The sequence below is a fragment of the Triticum urartu genome, chromosome 5, assembly GCF_003073215.2.
Source record: "Triticum urartu cultivar G1812 chromosome 5, Tu2.1, whole genome shotgun sequence".
NCBI classification, from domain to species: Eukaryota; Viridiplantae; Streptophyta; class Magnoliopsida; order Poales; family Poaceae; genus Triticum; species Triticum urartu.
Genome location: NC_053026.1, coordinates 44507875 through 44531842, shown reverse-complemented (window position 1 = coordinate 44531842; position 23968 = coordinate 44507875). Strand labels below are relative to the sequence as shown.

The following is a 23968-nucleotide window of genomic DNA, read 5'->3' as shown; positions in this document are numbered from 1 at the left end:
CCTTGCTGAGTGGGCATTGGCCTAGTTATATGAATTGAAAATCACACAAAGGAGACGAAGTGGTGAAATTCCTCAACAGCAAAAAAAGGTGATGACTAATCCGGTCCAGTTCCAAGTTGTGAAATCATTGAGATAAAACTTTATGATCAAATATGTTACTAGAATGTAATTAATACTAGAACTCAAAGAACTTTTTCATCACTTCTTTAGATAATGACAACTCAAAGAACTAGAGGTGCAACTGTTTCATAGTTCCCATCACCAAAGGAACTGGCATGCGCAAAATTGTGAAGCTTCTGCTTTTTTCGACGACATATTTCTACTTCTTTAAATGGACAAATTTCCCTTTTTCTTTTGATACATCATTGAGTAGTGATGGCCTCTATAGAACGTGTCTTTCTTTTTCCTGCTCTCTCTCTCTCTCTCTCTCTCTCTCTCTCCATACGTTGCACTTGCACTTCATCGCTCTTGTTTTTTGATCTTCTTTTTTCGAGATGACCACCAATGTTTTGATTTGCGGCCTCTATAGAACGTGTCTTTCTTTTTCCTGCCGTTCATATATAATGGATTGTAGTGTTTCTATGAAATTCATGCATTCCAAACGGAACGGCCGATATGTTTGTTTGCTTTTCTTCTCTTCCGCTCGTACATTTGTTTGCAAAATCCAAGCTATATATGCTCCTATATATACAGGAACTGAGAGTACAATGAGTTGGTTGTTGCCTCTGTCAGTGTCCAGCTGACTGTAGCAGCCAGCGCATTTGACGAACATTTTTCTCCTCCTTTATTCCATGGAGAACAACAACGATTCTCTGGTAAACAATCACACGGATTGAAAAAGCATGTGTGCGCTTTGTACAATTCCAAGAAACTTTGGGTTGAACCAAGACGCACATGCCACCCAAGTTCACCGATATCAAAGATTGGTAGACGTTGGATCACCAAATGTACAACTGCGTTTTTTCCAAGCACCGGTACAATACCAAGATAAATATTGGGTGAATTCGGCTTGCCAAAACATGTTATGTTGCCAACTATTTTGGCTTGGCAAACTTATACAGACTGAATACATGAATGAATTCTATAGACGCTGTGATTATTCTGTACCAAATACCTTGGCCTGGGGCAGACCAGACAGACAAGCGGCAAACTGAAAGGCACCGTTCATTCGGAAGATTCGCCGCAAAAGGAAGGTAAGGTAATCCAACACATGGTGAATAAAATTCCAACATGGCAGTGACCTAAACCATGACAGCAACAAGGGTCCAGAAAGATGGAATGACCATCATCTGTATTTATTCAGCTTCTCATCATCCCACAGCCCGTGCAGATCGCATTTACGTCTCTGTAATGTGGGAGTTAAATATGAGTTTGTCTTCCTCCATCCCTCGGCAAACCGGCATGAGGGAGAAAGGTAACTAGCTTCAAGGTGCAAGTCAGAAAACCAAGCAAGTTTGCGCTGCTTGAATCTGGGATGAGCTTGCATGGATTAAAATAACAGATCAGCATTGCCATCAGCTCGATGGCTCCAGTAACACCAAAGCATCAGTTAGTTTGCGCTGGAATTCAGCAGGCATGCACGCGCGCACAACAAGGTCAGAGGAAAGCGGACGCTGAAGCAGGTCCCACAAGATGTGTCAACCTCGAATGATCTGCATGTGAGCATGAAAGCGTTCAGGATTTGCTGAAGCAGATAACATGTTTTTTTTTCACGATTCTAAAGTGTCCATTTCCTATATAAATTGCTTGAAAGCAGTGATTCTGATTATGTGTGTTCAAGTGTTCCAATGTTTTACTCATGAATATGAATGCGACTGTTTGTGGAGGGGGCTAGAAATTCATATTAAAGCAAAGTGAATGTATTTACTTGCATTTAAGTGGCGTGATGTAAGTGTGCAAAACCAACAAAATGTCAACTGAAAACATGAAAAAAAAAAGTTGAACATACAGTCTAAGTACTTGAAACAATTACCAATTTTGCGGAACTCCTGTTTTTTAATGTCAACATTGCTGCTTCCGCAAAGGCTTGTGCAGCTACAGCATCAGCTTCTGCAGCCTCCGCTTCCCTCATTGCGGCTTCAGCTTCCGCCATGATAGCGTCTGCCTCAGCAACCGCACGAGCTGCTGCAGCTGCAGCCTCTTCTGCGCTCATGTTTCTCATCCGTGCAAGTTCAGCATCTACCTGAGATTTGGTGTGGGCTGTAAAGCCATCCCGCTCTACCTTCTCTACCTTGGTTGGCTCCTTTTTTATATCATCAAGCAGCAGCATTTTGGAGCTTCGCCCTTCTAAAAAGGACGAGCTAGGGGCTATCCTGTACTTCCGATTCACCTAAAATTGTTAAACTAATAAACTTCAGTATTGGGCTGCATGGCAGATGGCTTATACACTTAAAAAGAGTAACCTAGCCTATCTAGGTGTGAACATACAAATTTTCAAGGCTAAAATATTAAGATTATCCAGGTTCATGATTTTAGGGACCTTACATTCCAACTAAAAATATATATATAACAGCAATTTCCAGGTGGTCCATGGCAAAAAAAAAATACGCATACAAAAGATATCATTGGAACCAAAGAGATCCAGCAAAAGGTATAATAGTACCTTTCTGAAATATAGTATGGCATTTTGAATCTTACTACCTAGATAAGTACTGTCCTACTAGACATGTTACGGCACTGAAAGCAATTATAATAGAATAGATAAGTACACCGTCCGTCCCAAAATATAAGAACGTTTTTGACACTATCATAGTATTTTGGGACAGAGGGAGTAGATGCCAATAGCAGGCAAACAATGTTTGGAACAGAGAGTGCTCACACACGTGTTGATAGGGTGAATGCATTTGGGGGGAGCACAACATATCAAGCACAGTCATCCATATAATGATAAACCCAGACATAATATGAAAACATCCTAGTTCATTGAGCTTCATCAGACTTCATTTATATGCTACAACAACGGTAACAGGTGTGACTTTAATACTTTATATCAGGGCACTTTTTGCCCACCTCTTTATAATTTACAATAACGGAGTTATGGTAGAAAGAAACGTTACTACCTTCATCAATTTCCCAGATGATGTCAACTCATTCAGTTTTGCAGACAGTACATGATCAAAATCAGCAGGTGGCCAGTATTGTTCCTACATGACATGAAAAAATATGTTAAGAACGGAGCAATCTACAAAACAAACTAGATTAGATAGAACTCTGCCACAATGGAATGGGATTTTGTAGCCACTGATTATCATGAAATAATTTCTGTGTGCCTATGTTGTCACATAATTTTTTTTCTGCATCACTGCCTGAATTCAAAAGTATATTAAGTGATGGGCAACGTAAATAAGCAATGTTTTATTCATGAAGACTACGAAATTTAGCATTTGTAAAGCATCATATATTATGTTTGTTGTTGACATTTCATTGTGATAAAGTACATGATAAACAGAAGAAGCATATAGAGACCTCTATGTAATTAGCAACGGCTGTTTTGTATGACCCTGTAGGCTCATTCAAGGTCTTCACGGCCTCCAGTATGATATTTTCTAGCCTGCAGGAACGGCACCATAGAGGTACATCAAAGCAGTCAAAACCTTGCAAGTTTCTGTTCGAGATACTGGTAGAACAAAGGAAATAAACAAGCATTCAAACCAGTATATCGAACAGGGCACCTACCTGGATAGCGATTTATTCCCTGAACCTGTAGTAAACGTCACAATAGGCTTTATGATAGGCTTCACATCGACGACGTCATCATCGCCGTCGGAGGTGATGGTGGTGATCGACGTCGGGTGGTTTTCCTGCTTCGGAGCAGACCTCGGCTTCTTAGCCGTGGGTGTCGTCGTGGTCGTCGTCCTCACTTTGTCGCGAGTGCCCGACGCGTTCACCGTGACATTCATGTTCCGCCACTTGTCCTGCAATCATGCAGCAGTCATCAGAGTCTCTCCAATCTAGTGGAGCGGCTAAAGCGCGCAGGGTCTGGCAGCCGAGGAAACGGACGCAGGAACGAACCTTGAGGTCAACGTTAGAGCGGTAGCGCAGGATGTTGCTGAACTCGGGGTCCTTGAGTATGGTGCGCCATTTCCCGGCCCCGTGCTTGCCTATCCCGGCCTTGAGCGCCGCCTCCTCCTCCGCCGTCCACTTCTGCTTCGGTGCCCCCATCTGCTTCGGCCTTGCCCTAGGAGTCTAGGGCTCCCTCTCCTCCTCCTCCTCCTCCTCCTCCTTCAACAACGACAGCAACAGCGCCTGCCGCCGAGCAGATCGGAGGCGGATCTAGGCCCGGAATCCCTCGAGGTCAGTTCGGGATCGACTAATCAACCACCGGATCGACGCCTAGAAAGCTCGTACTCGTACGTACCTCGGAAACGAAGGCTGCGGGCGGGACGGGGGCGGGGGCGCGGCGAGGTAGGGCGGAGACGGCGACCGCGCGCGGGGGGCGCCGGCGGTGGCTAGGGCACGTTCGGCGGCAGGTCTAGGGCACGGTGGATCGGAGCTTGAGATAGGGCAGGGCGGCACAGGGGAGGAGGAGGATACGGTGGAGAGGAAAAGTCGCCGCGGGGATGATGGATTTTTTTTATTATTTTTTTTTGCTCTGTCGACACACCGAGAGCGGAGGGATTTGATTTGTTTTGGCCCTGAGAAACTAGTAAACGTGTACCTGCAACGCACGTCTAGATTAACACAAAATTATTCAAGGATGACGGTCATCTAAATATTGCATATCATGAATAATAAAAATCGTCTAAATTATTGCATGTAATGAAATAGCAAAAATCATTGTTGATTCAAATTGCAAGTCATGCACACGACATGTACATAAGAACTAATGCAAACTTAGTTAAACCTATAACAAGCACAAACGATCGGATTGTGGCATGTCACGGAACAACAAAGTTTTTAATTGGAATACCACAAACTTTGTAATTTACTTTATACTAATAAGTACTATAAATACCCTTTCCTAGACAAGATGCGTTACCAGCTACATATATGAAGGTGTGCGTATTCAAACTATTTTTGCCTCAGTAAAGGATAGACTGAGTGCTAAGCTTCCACACCAGGACCTCTTGGGACAAGTGGGGAGTATTTCACCCACTCGAATACATTCCCGAAAAGGTATCAAGCTGCTCACTCAAAAAACCTAAATTCATTCACAAAAGGCATCCGTAAGCACTTAGATACATGTAGTGCGGAAACAAGGTAGATAACAAAGTTAGTAGATCTTGGACTTCTTTGCACTTCATTTGCACATTGATATGATTACAGTAGTAACAAAGGGGAGAATATAGATATCAAGTAGATCTTGTCGCAGTTGATAGTACAATACTATTTATTCCCAGCAATTAAATCTCATTGTACATCAATTGCTCACCCATGGTAAAAAGGAAGCATCACTGATTTATGATCACTACAAAGTAGTCTAATTTAATTAGAAACCACATGCATTTAGCCAAAGTATCTCTGGTTAAATATTCAAACAATGAAATAAATCACTTCCAAGAAATAAATATGTGCTCTTAGAAATTCTAGAACTGTGTTCCTGGAGCTCTTTGAGGTAATCATTCTTTTTGTAATCTAAAACATGAACACGTGGATGGTAAAAAAAACTTTGCATTAAATATGTGCATGATCATAAATACAAGTGTTTTCGGTTGTAACCTGAAGGCATCCATCTCAATTGTAAATGTTAATCATGAAATCGAATCTAGTCGTTTGCCCTTGATAACCTGCACATTCTCTTGTTAAGTTGTTAGCACAAAAGATGACATGAACCTGAACATATATGAGCTGCTAAAAGACATATTCACATGGCCAACGACCAACAGTAATGCAGTATACATGGCGCATGTATAGGGTATTACTATCCTTCTTCTACCATGTGGCATCTGCGGACCAGGAGGCGGCTTTGGCACCACCAGATGCTCAGCACTGTGATTGGATGGAAGAGTGTCGATTGGATGCCCACCGTCCCGTTTCTCGCCATGGTAATGCATGGCCCTAGCCACAACCTCTTCCCCCATGTCCTCGGCCTCTCCATTGCATCATTCTAGCTTTGTCATAGAAACCATCCTCACCCTATATAAGAGACACACCATTAGATAGATACCTGCCGCATCTTCTTCTTCATACTCTTCAAGATCAACTTCATCCGCAACCTCCTCATCTCCACCTTTTCTTCCTTGACCGATCCCATGTTTCTAGTGGCCAGTAACAAATTAAATGTGAAAAAAAAGGATCCCCTACAATGAAGCATGCGATATAATGGTGATATTAAAAAAGTCTTGTGGGAACAGTCTGTCCTCTAAATGTAATCTTCACTAAGCACTTAAGCAGGCTTGTACTCATCAATAAAAAATGACAAATAGATGTAGCCAAAATAGTAAGATGGAGAAGGAATACATAGGACAATTTTGTGTGCATTATGCTCAGAATCAATCTATGATTACTTCAAATTTTGCATAAAACATGGCATGACCAATAAAAAAAGATATTGAATTGGTCAGGATTCATTAAGGTGCCAGGAGCGAACAAACTCTCCATGTCACTGATCACGTGTTGATCGATCCAAAATTTTAGAAAATTCAATACAAGAGGTAATTGAGCATACACAGAAGGTCCATTTACATATTTCATCAAATGGTATGTACGTATATCTTTACTGATTCGTAATTGAGCATACACAGAGGGTGTTGCCGGCAAGCTCATGTGACCTCGATTTAGATCCTCTACTCAAACATACTGAACATAGAGGTTAGAAAGACAGATTGGGTGCAGAGGGTGCAGTTGGTCCTGCCGCCGCCCATGCCCTTATGCCGGCACCGCCGCAACGCCTTGCTGCAGCTTGAGAGGGACAGGAGAGTAGAGAGGGAAGAAGGAACATAGAGAGTGAGAGGGAGAGAAGTACCCTCGTCTGAAGAGCCTTCTCGTCACTGCGCTCGTCGGCGTCAAACGGCCCCACCCCGTCATCGTTCTTCCACGTCTCCACCGCAGAACCCTTGCGCACGCAGCAACACCGCGTGGGCATCAAGCGTCTGGTGGAGCAAGCGGCGGAGGCTGCGGGGAGGGAGCGCGGCGACCCGTGCAAGATGGAGCGGCTGCGGCGGCGGCATGCGGGAGGCTAGGAGGGCCAACGCGAAGGGCGCCCGTGAGGCTGTCCCGGGGGCAGTTCGGGAGAAGATTGGCTGTTACGTGATTGTAGGGATTTGTTTCCTTTTTTAAAGTTTTGTTTCCTTTCTTTTTGGATTTTTGGAATCGCTAGAGATGGTGGCAGAGTTTTCGTCCGACGCCTAAAATTGCTAAACGCACACTCCAGGAGGATAAGTTGTTAATCCTGACGGTTAGATTGATATGAGTGGGCCTGATCTAAGGCTCTAATTGTTTCAGTTTGTTTTGTGCGCATTAGATGGGGTGCACTTAGCGATGAATATGTTTGCTTGTTTAATAGTAGTATAGATTCGACAAAATCGCACGCTTTGCGCATTTAATTTTTGACGAAATATCATTTTGTACTCCCTCCGTTTCTAAATATTTGTCTTTTTAGAGGTTTGAACAAGTGACTACATTCGGAGCAAAACGAGTGAATATACACTCTAAAATATGTCTATATACATCCGTATGTAGTAACCATTTAAAATCTCTAGAAAGACAAATATTTAGGAACAGAGGGAGTATATTGTTAGAAAGTTTGCAAGGACTGGAATTTGGGTCTTTTGGTTCAAGGTTTTTTTTTGCGAAAATGGTTCGAGAGAATTCATGGGCATTTAGAATATTTCTATAGGAGCAACTCCGATTGCTCCCTTATCCCTAAAAAAACTACACTCCACGAACAGTTAAGACAAAAATGGCACTTCCATCGCTTTGTCTCTCCTCCAAGGAAAGACCACTACAGTTTCTGCCTTTCGTCGGCGGCGGCGCCGATCTGCCACGTCTCCTGTGGTCTTAGGGTCATGGGTGCGCGGTCCATCCCGGCCTTTGCCCGCGGGAGGGCTCCGTTTTTAGGTGTTTCTTCAAGTTGTGTAGGGTTTGTGTCTTGCTCAGGTAGACGAAACGGCGGCGGCTACCTGAAGATGGAACAAGGTTCTCCTCGCCTAGCCTCCGTCCTGTTAGTGCGTCTAGCACCGTCGGAGGGCGCATGGAGGTGTGTCTCCGGCGGATCTCGCGGGTTTCGGTCGGTGAGTGCCTTTGGTGCTTGGATCAGGTCTTTATTTCTCGTTCTTAGCGTGTCTTTAGTTTAGATCTTTTCGATCTACGCTTCTCTTATCTATGGTAGTTACTGTTCTGGTGTGTTGGTCTTATGGGGCCTTAGCATGACAACTTCCTGACTGTCTACTACAACAAGTTGTGCCTGACTCCGACACGGGAGGGGCGATGACGGCGGCGCACCTTCGACTCGTTTCAACGCTTGTAGGCGTCGCTAGGTGTTCTACGTAGCTGGATGTAATTTTAGTTATTTCTGGTGTTTGTTGTACTTTCATAAGTGAAAAATAAATAGATCGATAGTTTCTCAAAAGAAAAAGAAACAACACTTCAATAGCTCATGTAAACCCCTTTCAGTATAATTTGGCAGACAGAAAACCGCGTAAAAGTTCATGGGAGTTAGGGATCATTAAGCTCGTAACTCGCTTTTTAATGAATAGTCAATCATTAATTTTACCTTTGTTAAATTTAACGAGCTTAATGAAGAAGCTAAATGGGTTTCACGAGTAGCTCGTTAAGCCCATTAGCACAACACAACACATACTTTTTATGATCTCTTTTACGGTGATTGGGGAGTTACATCTTGTAATTTGATGTAACTCCTCCCTTAATTATTCTCCACAGTTGATTATAACTTGTTAACTAAAAAGGTTAAATTTAATCAACAAGGGTATTATGGTCATGCATGATTGTTTTTTTAGTAACTCTGTCAATTCACTGGTCAATCCCTCGCATCTGGCTAGACGGTTGCGCAGGAGCGACGACCTTGGCGACCAGGCCGGCGCGACATCCATTAGGCGAAGCCCCGGCTGGGCTTGCCGTGGTGGAAGCTACCCCACGCCACCCCCCCCCCCCCCCCCCCCCCCCCCGCGCCGCCGTGAGGTCTTGGCGGAGACAACGCTGGCGCGGGGTCCTGGAGGCTCCAACTGCGGTCGGTCGTAGTGTTCCATCGCCCTGAGCAGCGCCTCCTGCTGCCGATAAGCCGACCAGCAACGCCGGCGACCAGTCCATAGGCACGTAGCCGCCACTCCTGCCTTCTTCCTCCCTGTTCCCTCAACCCCCGGCTGAATCTGAATCTATTTGCTCTATTAGCTCCGCTCTTTCTGAATCTCTTTGATCTGAATTACTACCACAGTGTTGGGGCACGTATTCCAAATTCTGAATCTCTTTCTGTGGAGAACTGACAATATATGTTCGTCCAATATGTGTAGGTGTAGTTTACAGTGGAATGGGTCTGATCTCTTTGCACTTTCTGAATTTGTTTGCTATGTTCTGAAATAACTTATATAAAAATCAACAAGTTTCTGAATTAATGTTCAAAAAACCATCTAGTTTCTGAAAATCAACAAGTCATGAGATGTTGTACAGCAGCTTTGTACAGCAGCTTTTTCTTTCTTCATATGAACAAAAACTATAATCATAAAAGGCATGAGATGTTGGACATTTTTTAAATTATTCCGAACCTCTTATCTTGAGGGGAATATATGAGCATGGAAATTACTTTACATCCAGTACATGATTGAGACCAGTTGATCATTTATATGTCATATGCAGGAAGTCATGGCCGATGTAAGTGCACTCTGTATGGCTGAGTATCACTACAGGAATCAGCTACTTTGCCGTCTGCCACGGCGGACGGCAAAGGCATGAACGGCGGACGGCAAAGGCCTTTGCCGTCAGCCGCGGACGGCAAAAGGCTCCGGCAAAGTAGGCTTCGGTAAACAGCTACTTTGCCGTCTGCTATTGATGGCAAAGTCTTTGCCGTCCGCCGCAGACGGCAAAGAGAGCGTGGCAGACGGCAAAGAAGGCGGACGACAATAATTGCGCTGTCAGTCCGTTAAGTGGCTAACGACAGGCCTTTGCCGTCCGCCGCTGACGGCAAACTTTCTAGTGTCTTTGCCGTCCGCCGTATGATGTCATCTACACGTCACTACATGGCAGAGCTCGTCAAAAGCACGGCGAGGTCGTCGAACACCAAACCTCGCAGCGATGAAACAACTGCACATTTAAAACTACACGATCAACACAATTATATATGATGTTTTTCATAACAAAATCGAAAAATATATGACCTAACTAATAATTCACAAATATATGACCCCGTCGGCCTCTGGAAGGCCAAAGAACACCTTTTCGGGAGGTGTCGGTGGTCGGGGTGTTCTGTCGGTGTCGGGGTGCCGTGTCGGGGTCGGGGTGCTGTTTCGGGGTCGGGGGGTCGGGGTGTCGTGTCGGGGTGCCGGGTCGGGGTTAGGGTACCGTGTCGGGTCGGGGTTTTTTTCGGGGTCGGGGTGTGGTGTCGGGTCAGGCTCGGGGTCGGGGTGTCGGGTCAGGCTCGGGGGGTCGGGGTGTCGGGTCAGGCTCGGGGTCGGGGTGTCGGGTCAGGCTCGGGGTCGATCGAGGTGTCAGGGTCGGGGTCGGGGTCTCGGGGTCGGGGTGTCGGGTCGGGGTGTCGGGGTGCCGGGTCGGGGTCTGGGTACCGTGTCGGGTCGTGGTCGGGGTGTCGGGGTCGGGGTCGGGGTGTCGGGTCAGGCTTGGGGGGTCGGGGTGTCGGGTCGCGGTGTCGGGGTCGGGGTCGGGGTCGGAGTCGGGGTGTCGGGGTCGGGGTCTCGGGGTCGGGGTCGGGGTCTCGGGGTCGGGGTGTCGTGTCGGGGTGCCGGGTCGGGGTTAGGGTACCGTGTCGGGTCGGGTTTTTTTCCTTTTTTCTTCTTCTCTTTTTTCTTTTTTTTTTTTTTTTCTTCTTCTTCTTCTTCTTCCTCCTTTCCTTTTTCCTCTTCTTCTTCTCCTCCTCTCCTCGTTTTTCTTCTTCTTCCTCCTTTCCTTTTCCTCTTCTTCTTCTCCTCCTCTCCTCTTTTTTCTTCTTCTTCTTCCTCTTCTTCTTTTTTCTTCTCCTCCTCCTCTTCTTCTTCTTCTCCTGATCTCTTCTTTTTCTCTTTTTCTTCTTTCCTAAAACTAAACTAAACCTAAACCTAAAACTAAAAAAACAGAAAAAGAAAAAAACTAAATCTAAACCTAAAACTAAACTAAAACTAAACCTATAAACCTAAAAACTAATCCTAAAACTAAAACTAAATCTAAATTAAACATAAACCTAAAACTAAAAAAACAGAAAAAAGGAAAAAAAAGGAAGAAGCTCACCTGCAGGGTGGAGGAGGGGGCGGTGCGGCCTGGGGCGGCGGAGGAGCGGGGCGGGGCGGCCTGGGGCGGCGGAGGAGGGGGGCGGGGCGGCCTGGGGCGGCGGCGCCGGGGCCCGGCCGGGGCGGCGGGGCGCGGGGTGCCGGGGCCCGACGGGGGGGTGGGGGCGACGACGGCGGGGGGCGCTGGGGCGGCGGCGGGGGGGCGCTGGGGCGGCGGCGGGGCGTGGTGCGACGGGGTGGCGAGAGGTGGGAGAGAAAGAGAGAGAGAGGGGGTGTGGGGCGCGTCCCCGTTAACGTTACATGGGGCCTCCCTCTTTGCCGTCCGCCTTCTTGCTCTTTGCCGTCCGCTAGTGGACGGCAAAGAGGGGGCCCGTTAGGTTTTTTTTTGTTTGCAGTTCGTCAGTGGGGCCCCTCCCTCTTTGCCGTCCGCTAGCGGACGGCAAAGAACTGGCTGATGGCAAACTTGGTCTTTGCCATCAGCCAGTTCTTTGCCGTCTGCTTTTTGGAAGCTGATGGCAAAGAGCTTCTTTGCCGTCCGCTAGCGGACGGCAAAGAACTGGCAGATGGCAAACTAGCTGATTCCAGTAGTGTATGACGGCATTGTCAGCAGGATGTTTGATAGCGAGGAAGAGGGTTTTGAGTTCTATAACAAGTATGCTCTTGAGAAAGGCTTTAGTGTGAGGAAAGGATATGTTGAGTGGGATGAAGCGAACGAGAAGATAATTCTGAGGAAACTTGTCTGTAGTCGTGAAGGTTGCCGTGAAGAGAAACACATGAAGAGGAAGAGAGAAGATAGGGAGAGGAAGCCACGGAATATCACTCGTGTTGGGTGTAAAGCGAAATTTGTCATTGCAAGAGTCGCGAAAATAGGGCGGTGGTTTCTGAAAGATTTCATCGACGAACACAACCATCCTTTGGCCCCACGAGACCTTTCTTGCTGTCTGTGTTCCCACAGAAGAATGAGCGACGAGAAGAAAGCGGACATTATAGAGATGAAAAGTGTTGGAATCAAGAAACACAAAATCATGGATGTGTTGTGCATGCAGTACGGTGGATATGACCATGTTGGATGCACGACGAGGGACATCTATAACTTCTGCCATCGCTACAAGCAGGAAACAGTCGCTGCCGGTGATGCTCAGACGGTGATCCGTCACATGATGGCGCGACAAGAGACCCAGATTATTTCTTCAAATACTTGGTTGATAAAGCTGGGCATTTGAAGGGATTGTTCTGGTCCGATACTCAATCCCGCCTTGATTACGAGGCTTTCCGTGTTGTTGTTGTTTTTGGTAGCACATATAGGACCAATAAGTACAATCTTCCGTTTGTGCCGTTTGTCGGGTTGAATCACCACCGCGGCACTGTTATCTTTGGATGCAGGATCATTTCTCATGAAACTAACGAGGCGTACGAGTGGATGTTGCGGACATTTTCTGAAGCCATGTCGCAAAAGCATCCGATATCTGTAATCACCGACGGGGACCTTGCAATGCAGAGAGCGATCAGGGTGGTGTGGCCTGACTCATACCACAAGCTATGTGTATGGCACATTCAGCAGAATATTGTACGCCATTTGCATGACGACGAGGTTAGGGAAGAATTCAGATCTTTCATATATGACTCGTCTTCTATTGAAGAGCATGAGAGAAAATGGATAGAGTTCTTACGAAGGAATGAAGTGACAAGTGAGGAGTCGTGGCTGCATCAGATGTATCAGATGAGGAAGCTGTGGTGTGCTCCATACCTGGTGGGGCGTTGTTTCTTAGGATTGAGCAGCAATCAGCGTAGTGAGAGCCTCAACTCGGTGCTACATACACATCTTGAGGGTAAGATGACATTGTTTGATATGCTAGAGCACTATGAGCGTTGCCTTTCGGGACGACGCTTGAACAAGGCGATCCTAGACATCGTGGCCTTACAGTCCATTCCATTTACAGATGCGGATGCTTCAAGTCTTGAGAAACATGCTGCCCGGGTTTTCACGCCTTGTATGTTTGAGTTGGTCAGATGGAGCATAAATGCCGTCAGCAGATATGTTATCAACGAGATACTAGACGCATGGGAGTTGACTACATATGTTGTCGCTAAGATCGATAGAAGAGAGAAGAAGTTTGAAGTGCGCTGTAAGGTGAAGGAAGGTTCTTTGTACATGATCAGTTGCTCTTGTCGTAAGCTGGAATGCTTGGGAACACCATGCTCTCATATATTCTACATCTTGGGAATACGTCAAGTGGAACTGCTGCCTAGGTGTTGTGTTCCCATGAGGTGGACAATGAGTGCGAAGTCAGCATTCGCTCCGACCAGAAAGAGCGAGATGTATGACTATTCAGAAAGCCTTGTGAGGTACCGTGAGTTGCGGAATTTGAGTCATGCGGCATGTTTCCGGGCATGTCAATCCAGTGACGAGTATCAGCGTCTGAAGACGGTTCTGAATGCACAAGATGGCAGCAAGGAATCAAGCCGTGGTCAGGAGGAATGCATTAGGTTGGGTCCGGTGCTGCCACAGACGACGGAAATTGATTGTGCAGATTTGGAAAAGGTTTTAGACCCAGTGCATGTACAAGGCCGAGGTGCACCGAAGAAAAGGTTGCAGGCAAAAATGAAGAAGCAAAGATCAAAGAGGAAATGTGGCTACTGTGGGGTGGAAGGTCATGATCAGCGTATATGCACTAAATTGGAAGAGGTGTCAAATGTCTATTTTTTATTTTGCGTCTGCTTTACTCATTAATATAGTGCACTAATTATATTTGTTGCTGTGTAGGAAGTGATGGGATGATGGCAGCAAACTGTTAGGTACAACTCTCTATACAAGGGATTTTGTGGTAGGAAACTGTTGCGCTTGTGGTCCTGTTATGAAGTATTAATTACTGCAAGTATGACTGTGCTTGAATAACATCACTGTTAGTTGTCAATTCATGTATCATATTTGTCTTCTAATAGTATTATTAGGTTGGCTTCCATATATTTCTAATATAAAAACAATTGTTGGTTGGCCGAGCAAAGAATGAAACTGTCTGCATGTTACTTATTAATAACTTGAAACGGACCACTGTTTTGAGATGTACAGTATATGTTCATAGAATTATAAGATTTCTGCAGTATATGATGATACTTCTTTCTGAAAATGAGATTGCAATATGTAGTTGAGATCCGGTGTTGTAATTGCGACATCACATTTTCTATCGACGCTATGCAATTTCTTAAACTTTTGTAAATATTTCTCCATATTCTTCAGGTGACCCGAAGTGGCAGGCAGCTACATGCTGGTCTGCTGAGAAGATCAAACGCACTAAGAAGATCAAGCAGGTAGAGAAAAAAGTCTATGGTTCTAGATTCTCAAGCAAGGTAGAGAAGACTAATGTTAGCAAGGCAGGGTGTGCTTGTCTATACAAAAAACATCGTAGATTTAATGGCAGCCGACCATGTAGTAAAAACATCATACGTTGAAGACATATGGGAGGTTGAAGATGATGTTTGATGAGTTATTGGCTATCATGAGTATGTAGTCATTTCTCCGGTTGTTGTAATTGAACACATGCATGTGTGTGTCTGTTTGTGTGCCGCTATTATCCCACTCCTCTAGGTTCTCTACTTTAGTTTGTTGTGGCCAGCTATTAGCCCCCTCCTATAGATTCAGAGTTCTTTTACAACAAATCAGAGAAGGTTAGGTAATATTTATGATAGATGGAGAGGTGATCACAGAGCAGCCAAAATATAATGTCCTGAATGTCAAACAGAACAAAGCAATCCCAAAACTGATGCGAGCTGGCTTGACTTTTTTCCAACTTGTTTTCTTTTTTCTTCTTTTTGTTTGCTCATTTTTTTGTTCTCTTTTTTGTTCTCTTTTTATGTTTTTTTGTTTTTTATCAAGCCGGTTACTAGCAGACTATGTATCCACCCAAAATTAGAGCTGACAGAGAAAAGGGAAAAAATATTGGTGAGACGTGTGACACGGAAGCTAGCGTTGTGCTAGTAGCAAAAGTGAGGCATGTATGATGATGTGCTGCATAGACAATACCAGCGTACCGGATGACCCATAGTACTTGGTACTGCTGCAGACGCCGTTGGTGAGTCCGTCAGGATGGGGGAGAGCACATGCCTCAAGACTACTGTCAAATTTGCTCGCGCCGTGATTGAGGTCTTTGGACCGGAGTATCTCAGAGAACCAAATGCACGGGACACGGGAGAGGTTGTTGGCAATTGGACAGGCAAGGGGGTTTCCAGGAATGCTCAAATCAATTGATTGCATGCAGTGGCAATGGAAAAACTGCCCCAAAGGTCCGCGGGTAATGTATCAAGGTCACACCAGCGAGGCCACCATCATACTAAAAGCTGTGGCATCACATGACTTATGGATTTGACATGCTTTCTTTGGAATGCCCGGTTCTCACAACGGCATCAACGTGCTTCAACGATCTCCAGTGTTCAGGAGGCTTTGCAATGGGGAATCATCGCCGTGCAACTACGCCTGTCAACGGCCGGGACTACAACATGGGGTACCAACATTTGTTATTTACGTGCGACATTGTGGTGCATGATCAACGTGCATGTATTTGCATGGATTTGAGAGTTAGGATTTAAGATATGTGGATGCACAGAAGGAAATATGAGGGCCCGTCCGGATGCGCCCGCGGGCGGGATTTGAGATATGTGGATGCACAGAAGGAAATATGAGGGCCCGTCCGGATGCGCCCGCGGGCGTGCCCGGATGCGTCCGCGGGCGTTTGAGGGGCCGGATTTGCCAAATCCGGTTGTAGATGCTCTAAAAATTCTTCATATCCTTTCCTGACGAGGCCCCGGTCTGATTCGTTCAATGGCAATGCCTTCACTTTTGGTGAGCCACCTTGAAGGTCCGCAAAGCTGCATATCAATGATGGAGCCGCGTCGAGCTCGGGTGAGGAGGTGAACCATCATTCTTTTTCTTCGATGGCTGATGTGGTGGTGCCGGAGGCAGGTGACAGGTGTTGGTGTCAAGCTCAGAGATGTTTTGCTATCTTTTCACTTATGTCATGTCGGTCTTTACGTGACTTGTACTTTGTTTTTTATGATATATGAATGAGACACATACTACTATAGAAAAAAAGAAGTTAACACACAATTAGTTTGGCCAAAGAGATCGCCTAAGCCCGGGCGCAAGCCAAAAACAGACGTGGCAGATTCTGAAAAAAAAACGACGTGCCAGAAGAATTGGTGTTTCATCAATCAACCTTTTCTGATTTTAAAGGCGCCATCCAATTTTTGGCTCGTCACACTTATCACGCGCGTATCTATCGGCCTTCCCAAACTCCGCTCCCACCTCCCCCATTATTTGCAATAACCTCCGATCCAACTGGCCTAGCCGGCTCGAACGCCGATTCTCGACTCATATTCCAGGTGCCTTCTCACACGCGACCTTCTCCTCCAACGCCAGTCCCATCGCCGCCTCCCTGTTCACCAGCTGTAACGGAGCCGCCGTCCTCACCCACGGGAACGGAGCCGCCGGCGACCGCCCATCCGGCCTGCGGAATACGACGTCACTGCTTGTTCTTCATCCACACGTTGGATTGAAGGTGAGAATGCCGGCTCTTGTCATCAGTTAGAACTAAGGCAACATATGAGATGATTTAAAATGGAAGAATGGATCCCGCTTATTCTGTGCATGAACCCATCATGAGATCTTATGGGTTTTCTCTGAATTTTGCTCCGTCCACAACATCGTGATCCGCCTCTCTATGCTTGTCGCCGGCGTCGAACTCTCTCCATGGACACTTCACGCAGTCAGCTCGAACGCCAACGCCACCCTCCTGACCGGGGCGATCGGAGCCGCCAGCCACACCCAGCCACCCAGGGGACCGGAGCCAGCGGCCACCACCCACCTGGCCTGTGCGATACGACGGTACTGCTTCCTCTTCATCCACCTATTCGCATCACGGTTAGAACACCTGGTATTTTTACACCCCTTAGACAACAGTGAGGTCAATATAATCAAAAACTTTGTATATAAATATCAAATGGCAGAATACATACCACGTGTTGTTCACATTAACGACAGTAGAGAAAATTTAGGAAGTAATCATTAATCACCGATCAATCTGTGTGGTAAACGTACACCTCTGGAGAGGTAGTAACAACGAAGTAATTAAATTAAATAGCCTATCATAGTAATTTTGTGCTCTGTAAGAAACAGGTGGAACAATTACAGTATGGTACAACCCCATAGCTTATGTTTATTCTCTGACTTGACCCAGTAGCTGGTTGTGCATATTTTCCAGGAATGGCCAGTTCTCCTACAAGTTGTGCCGACACACAATTACCAGACTTAACCAATCCGGTATATTTTTTTCCCAGTTAGGTTAAAATCTTTGAAAACACATAGTTCTTTTACCTTTACATGTATTTCAGGCTTTTTTGGATGAACTCAGTGTGAAACATGCAAATATGAGGTTAATGTGCTCACCGATAAGGTTCGCGCAAACGATTGATGGATTAGATGACGAGCACCTAAAGGCCATCTGCACTCAAACTGGTCTTGGAGGGCTAACAAAGATGAAGTCAGTGTCTCTCCGACGTATTATGTTGGTGCTGCTAGCGAAGAGCTACATCCACAACATGCAGAGTATTCACATTGCTGGTAAGGACATTTCTATAACTCCAACGGATGTCTATCAATTAATGGACCTTCCAATAGAGGAAAATATATATATATGGAAATGAGAAAACCAAAAGACGAAAACCTATTAAGGGCTTATCAAACAGATGGAAGACTTAAGCTGAGTGACCTCGAGGACAAAATTAAAGCCTCCAAAACTTCAGATGATCATTTCATCAGGCGGTTTGTTTTGTATGCTATTGGCATTATTTTAGCACCCACGGTACAAGATTATGTCGACTCCAAATATTTCGTCCTTGTTGAAGATGTCGCAAGAATTCCCAATTTTAACTGGGGATGTTTCACACTGAACCATTTGATAGCATCCATCAATACTTTTAATTATAAGGATCAAGTCAATCTACAAGGAAATCTAGCTTTGCTCCAAGTAAGTGCTACAACAGTAGTTGTCATTCAACTATTATTCATATGATGCATATCTCTCTATCATTGATGAACTAATATTTCATATAGTTTTGGTATTGGGAACATGTTCGTGCTGGATCGATTTTGTATTCTCGTATACCCCGTCCGCTGATGGCACGGTGGGATGAAGCCACATGTAAAATAAGACATGAGGCTTATGATAAAGGAGGCCTATATAACGGATTGGTACCTTTCTAGACTTGACTTCTATATTTACCATATTTATTTCTTAGTACTAATTCTTTATATCTTTTCAAAGGTTGTCATGAACATCGGCGGTCTGGAGCCAACTAACATTACAAATGACCAGCATACCAACAAAGATACACATGCGGATGAAGATGCTATCTATCGACCACAACCACGAGGTCAAACTATGAGTAGCCAACAAGTAAGTTGCTCCAAGACACATCCTTTTCAATAACACAACAAAGGTCACACCTAACCATACTTATTTTTCTTCTAACAAAACGAGTTGACATTTCTTTTATGCAGATGGACATGATACTTCAAACCCAGAACGATCTATTTGCAGAACAAGAGAAAAAGTTGGTCAAATAAGTAGTAGAAGTAGAGCACAAATTAGATAAAAGAATAATCACCATGACCGAGGATGTGATAAATATAAGGGGTAAAATTGCCACTCAACCTAGGTTGTCCAAGCTGGAGGACGAAGTTGGAGACCTCAAAAGGGAAGTTGGAGACCTCAAAAGGGAACTCCATGTAAGTGATACTACAACATCAATTTTACCCATAACTTCCTATATTTTCATTCTATGAATTTCATGTTACAGGAATTAAGATCCCTAGTTGAAACAAACAAAAAATCAACGACGAACAATGCATACGTACAGGTGATAACTATGGCCCATAACCTTGCTAACATGAGCTAATTTCTGTTCATTGACCAACTCCTAATTTTAGGAACAAGAGCAACCAAGCAATGACAACTTTTCATCAACTCCTGGGTTTGACGCATGGAAAGCACAGACTTCTGTTGGTACACCTAGTGCAAAACCTGTGGTGCAAAACGAGGAGTTGGACCAAGACATCCCACCACGGAAGCCTGTATTCAATAATGATTACATATTGACAGATGAAGACTAGGAGGCTGCACTTTTCATCCGAGGGAGTCACGACCTTGTTGAGGTAGTTCACATCAAAGACATTGTGCTAACAGTTCATCAACTCAAGCCAAATGTTAGCAAACTATTCTTCGTCGATGACGTACGGCCCGTATACTGCAATCTACATCAAGTATTCTAAATTGTGCCATATTACATGACAAATTTTGCAGGTTATTAATGCATATGCACACATTAGCAATGTTGCAACTGATGCTACATCATTCATTTCCACCGTAGAAAGTAGAAGATTGCTAGGCGAATTTGGGGGTATTCCAATGGGATGCAAAAGCCCACATGTTGCTAATGTAGCAACGAAATTTGTAGGATGCAAAATGGTATGCATGTTTCCTGACTTGTTTAATTGTATATCTTGATTTTCCCTAAATTGAGTCCGCTTTAATTTTCCGCCAGGTACGTGTCCCAATGAATGTGCACAGCATGCACTGGTTATTACTCGTGTTTAATTTAGACAAAGAAGAGATCCAGGTCCTAAACTCCATCCAAGCATATCGTGACATTGCCAATGAAACTGCACTGGTAATCTTGCTCTCTTGCTTCCTCTTACCTCATGTGACACTTTTTGAAAAGCACTGACGCAATCCCTTGAATTACTCCTCATACACCAGGTGGAGTCCATTCAGGCGTGTATCAATGAAGCGGTCCAGGATGGCTTGGTAACACCGCCTAAACCCATCAATATTACCCAGTGGAAAACCACTTGCTATACTAACATACCACAACAGACGGATGGGTACATATAGGCAGCTACATGATTCCTCACCTACATTACAATACTTAACTTCAACTTTACATCATAGTTATTCCTGTGGGGCATACACACTCAAATACATGTTGACATGGGACGGAGACAAAATTACTGAGGATTTCACACAGGTCTGCCGAACACTAAATTACATTTGCAATCATGCACTACCTATGCTTCACCGCTATCCTAACCTATGCGTCGCTATCTAATTCAGGCAGAAATACATATTTTCAGCTGGAAAATATGTTCAAGCCTGCTGCGTTCGGATTGCAACAAGCTTCAAAAAAAAATCATACAAGAATCCTATAAAGGTAAGTTCTACACAACTAGCATTTCATGTCACGTAGTTCCTACCTTTCATGATTGCATGTAACGCACCACTATTTCCTCTACAGAAGGACGAGTACGAAGCCAGCATTCCAGAGGAACGAAAATGTGCAGACGACGACGTCACGATTGTCAGCAACCCTGATGTTACAAACAAACCAGACACATCAGGTGCCCCAAAGCGTAAGCGTGGATGCCCGAGGAAGAATGCCCCATCCTAGTAATCCAGTGAAACAACAATTTGACACAGAGACTATCGCTAAACAAGTGGAGTCAAAAAGACGCAAGCGCAAACCATCAAACACCGTGTCCAGCCCATTCGTACAACCATGAATGGGCTACACGGAGAGGCACTTCAAGGGCAGATCCAACTGATTGATCTTCATAGCATGTTCTTTGAATTAAAGACTACACTTATGTTCTAATGTTTTTGCATATTATTTGTATGCTTATGTCCATCCAAATGCTTGAATTTTTATTGGTTCTTTTTAGGAAAAACCCAGCTAATGAGCTGCAAGTTCCACTTCTATCATTTGCACCATCTGATCCATACCTTTCTGCATTGGAGTAACTTTACATCTAAAACACTACCATAAGTGACTACTTACAAACGCATGCTCCCCATTCTAACGACGCCATACACTACGTAAGTATACAGTTCTGGTTTAAGTGGATGATGATTATGGCTGAGGCAGGGTAATTAAGGAAGAAAAATCATAACATATAGAACACATGAGCAATGATGTAAATATCATGGTTACACTACTATTTCTCACATCACGAGTTGAGTGGGAGATTATTACCTCGCCAGCAAAAAGAACAGAATCAATAATGCAGCTAGCTTGATGGATTACTTCATTCCACTCCACAAGAAAAATTTTAGGCTGCAGCACCAGCAGTCAATGCACACACAGAACCGTATTGTCAAATGCCAGCCTCTCCTGCAGAAAATAAGAAGGAATAGCATCAGGAACACCATGTACCATTTTTATGCTGATATAGACATGTTGACAAGAGTTGGTACATTGCAGCTTGTGTTTCGCATCAAAACTAATGCGATACATGGAGCTAACGAATTTACAACTAATAAATCTAGGCCTAAGTCTGTTGGGTAACAATACTGAAACAGATGTCCCAGCTAGCTTTACTCTAACAGAGTTTTGCTTACTAACTACACAGCTAGGACGACAATGAGAACCAGGCAACCAGCATAAGATCATCGAAGAACAAACAGATGCTAAACTTGCTCATTGGCAAAATAGGTTGTGCACGCGAACATAACAGAGAGGACTAAAATAAGGGACATACTTCTTCTGTTCCATATTTGTCGACAATGATTATGGCTGAGGCATGATAAGCACATGTAGCAACGCGTGCAAAGCGGGCAAGAAATTCATATGAAGTAGGCATTCTTCCAAATTGAGCCAATTCTGGTTTTCGAAGATATACTTTACATAACTACTGTCCATTTTCTACAGTGCCATACATTGCCTAAATATTCAGAACTATGTTTGAGGCGCGGGTCATGTATGTCTTGAGCACCCGGTTCACCCTCTCCTCGTCCCACATGAACCCCTAGATGTTCTGCACCCACTCGAAGCAACTCACCATCACTCCGCCGGAGTTGGCCATGATGTCCGGTAGGATCAGCACGCCCTTCTTTGCCAGAATCTGCACCACGAACATGAACATTTCTCTGCCGTCAGTCAATGTGTGAATGTGTCAACAAATGCAGCTTAGTTTTGTGGCAAAATGTTGGTGTTCTTGCCTCGTCGGCCTCGGGGTCTGTTGGGTGGTTAACAGCCTCGATGATGTACTTTGCTTTGATGGCATCAACATTGTCCCTAGTAGAAGAAGAAAATCAAACGGACTTTTTATTAACAAAAATGTATTCAGATACACAAAAAATAACAGCCAGGAGGATACTTTAACTAAGCTTCTGAGCAGTAATCTGATAAAGATTGGATGAAGTGAGATGGGACGAGGAAATAGAAGATTACTTGTTTATAACTCCTCCCAGAGCTGTCGGGATGAGCACGTTGCACTCTTCTGTGAGCAGCAAGGCCGGGTCGACGGCGTCGCCTCCGTCAAAGCCCTTGATCCCGCGGTTCTCTGCCGAGTGCTTCATCAGCTTGGCTATGTCAATGCCATTGGAGTTCTTGACAGCCCCTGTGATATCTCTCATGGAGACCACCTTGCCACCAGCTTCAGTGATCAATTGGGCAACCCAAGAGCCAATATTGCCAAATACCTGAAAAAGGCAAGAAGATGATAATTGCTCATCTGTGCAAAATGTAGATGAAGAAACATAGTTCTGGCCTTGGTCCACAATGTATGGCGCCATTGTACACAACAATTATTACTAGCATTGTGTAGGCATGCTTGTATATATTTGGCAGAATATATTACTTGTGGGTGCTCATTGTGTGCTCCTCTGCCCTTTAATTTCAGCGCGTGAGGTGGGAGATTAGAAAGATACTGACATATCAAGCACAGAACTTTGCAATTGCCACTGATGGTGTCTCCATTGTAAGCCTAAGCTTTGACAAGATGCTTGTCTCTAGATTATAAATGGGAAACATCTTAGCTTTGCGTGAAAATTAAAGAGATTGGCAAAAATTTCCGTGGCAATTTAAATGCGCAAAAGACCAAAGAAAAAGCAAATAATCTTAGTGAGTTCAGATAAAACAGAGAATTACCTTAAGAAGAGTTCAATTGCAATATCTTGATATTACACTAAAATTAAAAGCTGGATGGTCAGTCTAGTGGCAGAACAACAATCATCTTTTGGCAAATAAAACGTCTGCTTACAAATTTTAAGTTTTCGGAAGCAGCCATGGATTTCACCTGGAAAAGAACATCGAAGAGAAAAAACAACGTCCTACAACTGCTCCATCAGACACGAATGGGCAGAATAAAGGGATATGTTGTATGTTCTTCCCTACGGCTAAACAATTGCTGAAAATTGTCACTTTCCTAAACCAGAAGGGTTGCAGTAGCAAATTTCTACTTAGTAGTGAGCAAGTGTAGATGATTTTGGTCCTTCTGTCTTCTATCAATCCTTATCCAAGATGGCAAATTATGGCACAAACGATGTATAACTTATTAATATGATTCCTGCGCTTTGTACGTGACGAACAATAACACTGCAAATATCATTCTACAAGAATTTTGATTCCTCTCCAGGGTAACTGCATAGCTCCCCATGTGCATCAATCGACAAAGCACAAATCTATCGTGTATCTACGCCGCTAGGCCATCGCACATCCAACCACTTCCTCGCTTGGAACCACCGAATTGAACTGCCCAATCAAATCAATACATGTCGGGATCAACATAGGGGATGAAGGGGGGGGGGGGA

General features: G+C 44.6%; 1 protein-coding gene and 1 long non-coding RNA gene across 2 annotated transcripts; one reads left to right on the top strand and one right to left on the bottom strand.

The window, feature by feature from the left end:
- Window positions 1–895: 895 nt before the first annotated feature.
- Window positions 896–4582, bottom strand: LOC125507768 (single myb histone 5-like). The gene is made up of 7 exons (XM_048672260.1): window positions 4358–4582; window positions 4012–4272; window positions 3676–3914; window positions 3466–3550; window positions 3060–3143; window positions 1973–2329; window positions 896–1652 (listed from the first exon to the last, which is right to left on the bottom strand). Exons 2-7 carry the CDS (start codon window positions 4159–4161, stop codon window positions 1638–1640), a joined length of 930 nt encoding a protein of 309 aa, XP_048528217.1. The 5' UTR covers window positions 4162–4272; window positions 4358–4582; the 3' UTR covers window positions 896–1637.
- Window positions 4583–19245: 14663 nt separating this feature from the next.
- On the top strand, window positions 19246–20053 carry LOC125555584. Its single transcript, XR_007304766.1, has 3 exons — window positions 19246–19614; window positions 19685–19849; window positions 19926–20053. It is a non-coding gene; the product is annotated as an uncharacterized LOC125555584 (long non-coding RNA).
- The last annotated feature ends 3915 nt before the right edge of the window (window positions 20054–23968 follow it).

Bases quoted from the DNA above. Each gene is read 5' to 3' on its own strand.
- LOC125507768 (XM_048672260.1), bottom strand. From the start codon at position 4,161: ATGGGGGCACCGAAGCAGAAGTGGACGGCGGAGGAGGAGGCGGCGCTC. The intron at 3,915-4,011 runs GTTCGTTCCTGC...GCATGATTGCAG, and splicing joins GCTCTAACGTTGACCTCAAG to GACAAGTGGCGGAACATGAA. The intron at 3,144-3,465 runs GTCTCTATATGC...CATGTCATGTAG, and splicing joins CCGTTGCTAATTACATAGAG to GAACAATACTGGCCACCTGC.